Source organism: Nannobrachium achirus (assembly GCF_963921795.1).
Source record: "Nannobrachium achirus genome assembly, chromosome: 19".
NCBI lineage: Eukaryota > Metazoa > Chordata > Actinopteri > Myctophiformes > Myctophidae > Nannobrachium > Nannobrachium achirus.
This window is the reverse complement of record NC_137826.1, coordinates 55,972,740-55,981,822: the sequence shown is the minus strand read 5'-3', so window position 1 is coordinate 55,981,822 and position 9,083 is coordinate 55,972,740. Positions and strand designations below refer to the sequence as shown.

At 39.8% G+C, this 9,083-nt stretch overlaps 1 protein-coding gene across 1 annotated transcript in view; it reads right to left on the bottom strand.

Moving 5' to 3' along the window:
- LOC308305048 (heart- and neural crest derivatives-expressed protein 1-like) overlaps positions 1–5,214 on the bottom strand; it is a 7,112-nt gene extending 1,898 nt beyond the window's left edge. The window contains exons 1-2 of the mRNA XM_080749689.1: positions 4,117–5,214; positions 2,529–2,899 (exon numbers count right to left, since the gene is read on the bottom strand). Of these exons, the coding sequence (XP_080605815.1) occupies positions 2,529–2,899; positions 4,117–4,378 (633 nt within the window). The 5' untranslated portion in view covers positions 4,379–5,214. The remainder of the gene's footprint in view (positions 1–2,528; positions 2,900–4,116) is intronic.
- Positions 5,215–9,083: the final 3,869 nt, after the last annotated feature.

Genomic DNA, 9,083 nt, shown 5'->3' with positions numbered 1-9,083 from the left:
CTGCTTTTTTCAGTAGCGCTTTGGAGGCCGGACGCGACCGGACGCCGTGTGGTCGGAAAAATTCCCACACAAGGCCGTCGCACAAAAATGGTGAAAACAGCCGATCGGCTGTTTTCACTATAGTTTAGATAATTTTTTAAATGATAAATACAAAACGAACGGTTTTGGACATACAAGGTTTCCACCCGACAACGACGATATTTGAATACAAGTTTTATCATGAAGCTGCAGCGTAAAATAAATACACGCATTAATAATAAACAAAAGATCTACAATTTCCTGTTTCCACTTCATATCTCTGTTATCATTGAATTGCATTGAGCTATTCTCGAGTAGCGAGTCATAAACAGGGGCTTACGTCCTAATAATTGGCTATAACAGGGGCGTCACAAGGGGGGAGGGGGAAGTGGGACTGAGTTACCAGGGCCCAAGGTGGAGGGGCCTTAATTATTTCATACCTTTAGCTATTGAAAGATAGCAGATATACAAGCTCACTTTTCAAAAATCCGTGAAAATTTGTGCAAATCTTTGAATATGTATTTTTTAAGGGAACATTTGTAACTAAAATTTTTATCTGGGGGGTGTCTCTGGAACTAAATATTTTGAGTTGGGGGTCCGTGGCCAAATACATGGGATGGGGGCCCTTCAAATGAAAAGGTTTGAGCACCACAGTAGATTATTATTATTATGTTTTAATTTACGATTTTTCAAAAATAGCAGATCTACAAGCTTGCAGCGTGGCACTCGGTTCCGCCGCTCCTCGCTGTGAGCTTGTATATCTGCTATAATTCAATAGTTAAAGTACCCAGGGCCCAGAATGTGGTGTGACACCCCCGGCTATACATTTTATAATAACTATAATTAACTATAGCCTAGTAATTAATAATGACAGCGAGTGGGAGCAAAAAGCAGCATTTCACTCTGAGGTGTGGACAGGGGCGTCACAAGGGGGGGAAGTGGGACTGAGTTACCAGGGCCCAAGGTGGAGGGGCCTTAATTATTTTATACTTTAGCTATTGAAAATTAGCAGATATACAAGCTCACAGCGCGCGCTGCGAGCTTGTAGATCTGCTATTCTTGAAAAGTTGTGAAAATGTGTGCAAATCTTTGAATAGATGTATTTTTAAAGCGAACGTTTGTAACTCAAATTTTGCTTCTGGGGGGGGGGGGGGGGGGTCCCTGGAACTAAATATTTTGAGATGGGGGTCCGTGGCCAAATACATGTCATTTTGGGGGTCCGTCAGCGCCACATGAAAACGTTTGAGCACCACTGACATAGAAACAGTTTTTTTCAAAAAACCATAGAAGGATTTGAAATATTCTAAGACTTTTCACGATTTTCCAAAAATAGCAGATCTACAAGCTCACAGCGCGGCACTCAGTGCTGCGCTGTGAGCTTGTAGATCTGCTATTTTTCAACAGTTAAAGCGGGGGGCCCACAGTGAATTCCTTGTACCCTGCAGGGCCCAGAATTAGGTGTGACACCCCTGAGGTGTGGAGGAATATAAGTATAGGGCTAATAACCTATTAATGAGGCCTATTCAAGTACAGTAAAAGTATAGCCTCAAAATGGCCTCAAAATGGCACATAACCGGCTATGAGTAAAATGACTTGAATACCGGTATATACTTTCCCACAACTGAAAAAAAAAAAAGAAAAAATAGCCTATCATATTTTGTAGGTCTATATTTGAACAAGTCTGACTTTTGCTTTCATATCTCGAAAAGTAAAAGTCAGCCTCAAAATACACAGTAAAAACCTCAGTGTAAATCTATCCATTTATAACTCTGAGAGTGTAGTGTAAAGGGTCCATTTGGTTCCATTCATACACTCTCAGAGTTAAATTAACACTGTTGATTTGTGCATGTATCGATATAGAATGTTTATGTTTAGGCAAATTTGTCGTATTGGCCATGCAGGGATCCCTTTAAAATTGTATTATTGGGGTAATAATAATAATAATAATAATAATGGCTCGTAAATAATCACAAAGGTAGGCTACATGTGTACATTAGGAAGATATATATATATATATATATATATATATATATATATATATATATACACACATATATATATAATATATATATAATATATATATATATATATATATATATATATATATATATACATATATATATATATATATATATATATATATATATATATATATATATATATATATATATATTAATGTTTACTTTGTATTGAACTTTACATTAGGAAGATGGTGATGGTTGGTGTGTGATAAATTATATATATATATATATATATATATATATATATATATATAATGTTTACTTTGCATTGAACTTTGGATAGTGTTAACTTTGCAAAGTTATAGGAGCAAAGCATAACTTTGCTCCTAATATGGGCCTACACATTGTGCTTTGTGATTATTTCCAAGCTTTTTTTGTTACTTACCCAATAATTAACAATAAAACATTGAAAAGGCCTCTTCCTGAATCCCACGCATCATCAGCCTCAGGGTAAACATAAACACAGTGACAACTCTCTTCTCTCCTCACCATCTCCCGTTTCCTCTTCATGTCCCGGTTGTCGTACTTCTTGATCTCGGCCTTGAAGCCCTCCGTGGTGCTGCAGTCTCCCGTGGCGTCCTTGGCCAGCACGTCCATCAGGTAGGCGATGTAGGAGGTGGCGAGGCGCAGCGTCTTGATCTTGGACAGCTTGGTGTCGGCGGGCACGTTGGGGATGCACTCCCGCAGCTCCGCGAAGGCCGTGTTGATGCTCTCCGTGCGCTTGCGCTCCTTCTTCGGCCCGCCCGACGCCGAGCGCCGCTTGCCGCCGCCGCCGGTGTTGTTGTTGTTCCCCGCTCCTCCGCCGTGCTGGTGGTGGTGATGGTGGTGCATCATCCGTGAGGACAGCCCGTCGTCCATGCCTGGGTTATGATGGAGGAGGATTGGACAAAAAGTAAGTTAAAAATTCTCTAGGCCAGGGTTTCTCAATCTTTTACATTTCAAGGTCTTCCCTTAACTTTGAGAGTGTACAAATGGAACCAAACGGACCCGTTAGGGTCCATTTGTACACTCTCAATGTTACAGACTTGTAAGGGTCAATTTAGACCCCCATAAAGGAACCTAGAGAGTCCCTGAAATCTACTTTGAGAACACTGCTTGAGGCGATACATGAGTTAATTAAACTCTGAGAGTGTGGAACCATTTGGTTCCATTTAGTTATATAAACCCATTTGTGGGTCGTGGACACATTTATGGCTGCTTTAATTTTTGTTTTTACATTTAGTTTTTAATTATTAATTATTATTTCAACACATTTTCAGAAAACATTACCCAAAAGGCAAAGATTTCTAAGTGATTTCATTAATAAATACGTGAAAAAAAAAATCTAAGAAATTCCATAAATTTGAAAACAAATGTTGAAAGGAGTCGTGAAAAAAGCAGGTCTACAAGCTCACAACAGCAGCGCAACCACGCCGGGAATCGCTGTTATAGACAACCCAGTAGGCCTACCCACAGTAAATGCTATATATTCAAAATGCACATGCTATAATTGCGTTTACGTTTTACAAGCGATTTACATTGCCGTATTGACATTCTAAACCTATTTTATGGTGGGTGGACATATAGGGCTTCGTTATTAAAAATCAATTCTATATATTTATATACATAGCCTACAGTTAAAATGACTATAAGTGCGTTTACGTTTTAATAACGATGTACACATTGCTGCATTGATTGAAATATACCCCCCCCCCCCCTCCTAAATAAATACATGTAAATATAAAATTGAGAACTTTTCACAAGAGTGAAAACAGCAGATCTGAAAAGAGCTTTTAAATCTATATTATACTGTATATATTTTCACTGTAAAATATAGTGAGTGCTTAGTGTATAATGATGTTTTGTTTTGTTTTGTTTTAAGTCCATGTCCCTTTGTATAGAAAATGTATTGGAGTCTAAAAAAAATGTTTGATAAAAGTAAATAACATAATATTAATAAAATAAAATAAAAAAGTAGCTAGAGAAACTCGTGCATTCTGTTGCCTATATATTTCTGTACACACACACACACACACACACACACACACACACACACACACACACACACACACACACACACAGAGTCAGTCACACGCACCTCTGTCCAAGCCTCCGTGCGCGCCCACCCCCGGGGCGCCGCCGACTCCCCCGCCGAACTCGGCCGGGTAAGAGGCCGCCCCGGCCGGCGGGCCGAGGTGGTGGAAGTCGGCGGCGGCCTGGTTGGACACCACCCAGCTCTGGAAGTAGGAGGCGGCCGGGCTGTCCTGAGAGCCCACGCCGGGGTGGCAGCGCGCCGCCTGCACGAACGGGAAGGTGTCGTGCATGAGGTGGTGGTGCTGGTAGCTCCCGATCAGGTTCATGTTGTTGTGTGCGGGGCTTCGATCGGATTTGGATCGATTATTATTGGCGATGTGTTTTTATTTTCAAGTTCCAATGCCAGCCCGGCGGTCCTGCTTAGAATGATCTCTCCAAGTCCGAAAAGATGGTGATGGGATCGGCTTCTCTCTCGCGCGCTCTCCGCCACAGGAAAGCTGTTTTTGGCTTTGGATTATTATTTTTTTTGATCGATTAATATTGATGATACTTTATTTTAAAGTTCCAATGCCAGCCCGGTCCTGTGCTTATTTCTCATCCGAGCCCGAAAATATGGGATGGAATCTCTCGCGCTCTCCGCCCCAGAACAACAAAAGAAAAACTGCTTTTATAGGCTTTGGATTTTTGATAGATTAATATTAATGATCGATGCTTATTTTTCTTTTCTTCTTAAAGTTCCAGTCCCAGCTCCGTCTGGTCCGTCCTGCCGCTGTGATAGTTCTCCTCCAAGCCAGAAAAGAAGGGATGGGATCGGGCTTCTCTCTCTCGCTCTCTCCGCCCCCAGAACAAAAACCCCGCTTGCTTCACCGCTCCGAGGGGATCATCCGTTACTCGCTGCTTTCTTCTTTAAACGGTCATGCAATATTGCGATTATTACACGGCACGTGTAATAATTATGCATCGATTATAATAACTCCCCCCTTGATGAGGATAACGGCTTTTTTTGTTTTTGATGCATGTCACGTTTTCTGCAAAGTCGGCATCCTGGAGGGAACAACTCCAAGGGAAAAATAACAAGAAATATAGAAGGTAATAAACTCCAGTCTGGTCTTCTGGACGAGCTATAAGTCCTCTGGTTGGTGTTTTTGTTCTTTTAAACGCATTGAGGGCTTTTTTTTTTAGAGCAATGGAAACTTGACTCTCTCTGTCGTTCATCGAGGCCTCCGCGCTTATATGGAATCCTAATCAGCAGTGGCGTCAGTTCAGAAACAGCTAAGGTATGGCAACATGACTGGTGTCTTGCACGCGCGCCCTCGCGCGCGTGCAAGACACCAGCCATGTTGCCATACCTTAGCAACAGATTACAGTACATTTCAGCTACCATAGCTTGCCATACCCATTTGACGCCTCTGCTAATCAGTCCTGGGGAGCCCGTGCAGCCAATCAGAGACCAGAGCTCTGCCGTGGGGAGGAGAGAGAGAGAGAGAGAGAGAGAGAGAGAGAGAGAGAGAGAGAGAGAGAGAGAGAGAGAGAGAGAGAGAGAGAGAGAGAGAGAGACAGACGGCTGATCTGTGTGTTACTCAAGTACAGTGCTGTAAAGTAACTAAGTAGATTTACTTAAAGGAGTAGTTCACCACTTTTCAACCTGTCTTCATATAATAGGTCCTCCTCACTAATGTTCATGATAAAATAGCAAAAATATTTTCTATTCAGTCTGGGTCTCATAGGAGAGCTGTCAAATCCTTCCTACCTAAAATTGTGATATTTTATCATGAACATTAGTGAGGACCTATTATATGAAGATAGGTTGAAAAGTGGTGGAGTGCGCCTTTAAGTACTGTATTTACGCGCAGTTTTGAGGTATTTGCCCTTTGCTGAGTGTGTCCAGTTTTCAGTAGGCCTACTTTTACTTCACATCTCAGATCCAAATATTGTACTTTTACGCCAATTATTTGAAAACGTTAGTAATTTACTTTGCAGATATAATTGATTATAATATGAACCATGCCTAGCCTACTTAAAATATAGCCGATCTACAAGCTCACAAGGCGTTTGTGAGCTTGTAGATCTGCTATTTTCAAATATTTTGTACTTTTACTTTTGGTACTTTTGACATGACAAAGGTAGGCTATTAATTAATAGCATACAAAGTACAATAGACCTGTATATTTTAATTATATGTATTTCATATGTTTTAGCAACTAAGCCAAGTTATTGTAGAAGAGCAAAACGATAAAAACGGCTCCAATATTTGCCCCCGAGTTGTATTGTAGTTTTAACAACACGTGTCCTATAAATAAGTATAGAAAAAATACAGTATTTGAGTCAGTGTACTTATTTAAATCATAATCATAAACGGACTGACTTTTTAATATTCCAATGTTACTTTTGTGACAGTAAAGAGAAAGTTCTACATGGCATTTTGTTATAATACTGTATAATAATAATTTGTCTCATAAATAATTGGTGATTTCATTTGGGATCATTTGACATATAGGCCTACTTTTTGTTGGCTTGACTGACCTGTCTTTAGGCGTAGGCCTACGTGTTGAAATTAGGCTTGCATCATGTTACAGTATAGACTATTGTATGACGACGAGTAGGCCTATTTAACTATAGGCCTAATGGGTTTTCTCATTTATAGGCTAAACATTGTTCATTTCACTGTCACGGTCCATATGCGTTCATGTGACACCCGGCCTCAGAGGTAAAGATTTCCCTTGTTTTAAGCTATGATGCATTTAATTGTATCCGGCTATCTTGTATTTAATACATTTTCTATTAAGGTTCCTCCGATTACGATGTGACATCAAACATATAATCGTGTTTATGCGAAGTTGATTAAATACATATTAGTTGTGACGTATTTGAGGGGGAAAAAGTACTTTAAATTGCCATAATCGGATCATAATGCACAATATAGGGCTAATAGTATTGAATACCATTAATTTTGGACTCAAGTCAAGATGTCCAGTTTACATACAGACGTGTGCAACAAAATGCATCTCTGCCTTGATTGTTGCATGGTAACTTTAATTAGTAGGCCTATAGGCTATGTTTCTAAAGAAGTTAACTTGGCAAGTTGGCATATATGTTTGCATTTGTTACGGGAAGCCGGGAAGGGTTATGTTGTTTTCTGTAAATCCATGATCTAATAAGTCATGATTTTGTGCAGTGGTGATCGTTTAAACCAGGGAATCTCAAACCTTTTTTAGGCCGTGACCCCCAAAATAAACATATTTGAACTGACAAGCACCCCCACCCTGACAAGCACTTGGAATTGTAGGTATTTAATGTGACTCGGTTCCACAGATAAATATTGTCAAAATAGCCGATCTACATGCTCACAACGCCTGGCACAGTGCGAGGGTTGTGAGCATGTAGATCTGCTATTTTCACTATTTCTGCCTCTTGCTGCTATTTCTGCCTCTTGCTTACTTAATATTTGACAGTTTGGCCAGTTTGGTATTAAAACGGTCTTGAAAGTCCTTAAATTGTCACTTTATAAATGTGCAGATACCCTGTATACTTATACTGTGTGTCGGTTTGTTTACTGTTGAGTGAGAAAAATAAATGACATTAAGCTAATCATCTGGGGACCCCACCAAATAATTTGGGGGACCCCCAGTTTGAGAACCACTGGTATAAACTCTATAGTCTCTCCTGCTGCGTCTAGTAGGCCTATCAGATGTGTAGCCCTACTGATAACCTCCTACACCATGACGCTCTTTAGATGTGGCTGAGGTCGTTTGATGCTGCATGGCAGGCAGCAGCCACGCAGAGCAGCCAAGCGTCTCTGTTTACAGACAGCGAGATAACAGCGCTGATAACAACATCTTTATTGATCACCCTGACTTTATAGCTGCGCACGTGGACCCCCAATAAAACACAAATACACAAATAACTTAGGACGCACGGCACAACAGGAACACTTCGTCTTGGGGTATTTGTGTAGGCTATTTTATGTTTGTGTTTTTAAACGATGCTCACGGTGTTAACAAGCCTCCATTTAAAGCAGCTCCAAGCCATATTTTCACACATGCATGCATATTTATAGGCATAACATGTCTACTACACATTAATAGATTTCAGCAACGATTCAATTCAACGTTTGCCCAAACGAGATAAAGAAACATGTTACTTTAGACTATGAAGACTATTAAAGGAAATTAGACTAAAGTTAAAAAATAAAACGGATACAAATTACCTATGCAATATATTATTATTATTAATATTATTATATTAGCCTACACTGCAGCAAAAGAAACACACGAATTAATTAATTAATAGGATTACTTAAGGATTTAGGAAATATATATATATATATATATATATATATATATATATATATATATATATATATATTAAAGCTTTGATTTAATTGGACCAAGAGAATATCTGCAGTTGTCTGTGAGTGTATTCCAGATTATGACCCTATAGAGTATAGACAGGCTATGGCTGTTTTATAGACTGTATATTTCATGGGGAGAAAGGAAAAACAACCAAACAAACAAGCCTCAGGCGGCACTATCAGTGACAGTGTATAGGCTAGAACAGCTCTCGTGTCATGAGGGCCTGGCGTGTGCGTGCGTGCGTGCGTGCGTGCGTGCGTGCATGCGTGTATTGTATATCTCTCCTCTCTCTCGCTCCTGTATGGTCTTAAACGACGGTTCCCAAACTTTTGAGCTCGAGACCCAAAACAGAAAGTATAGACATTTGCCCAGTAGCCAAACTAGTGAAAATAGCAGATCTACAAGCTCACAACGCTTGTGTAGATCAGCTATTTTCACAATGTATTAAATATTTGTTTTCTGATGGAATTCCTTTTTTTTTCTAATTAAAATGATCATTAGCCTATAATTATTGTAATTCATTATTATTATTATGAAAATTTTAGCTTTGGGGGGAAAGTTTTGTGAGAATGTGTTGAAATAAAATGAAGGGACCCATAGAAATGTGTCTGCGACCCACAAATGGGTCCAGACCCACTGTTTGGAATTGGGAATAAGGCCTCGTTTTCCCTCTCCGTAC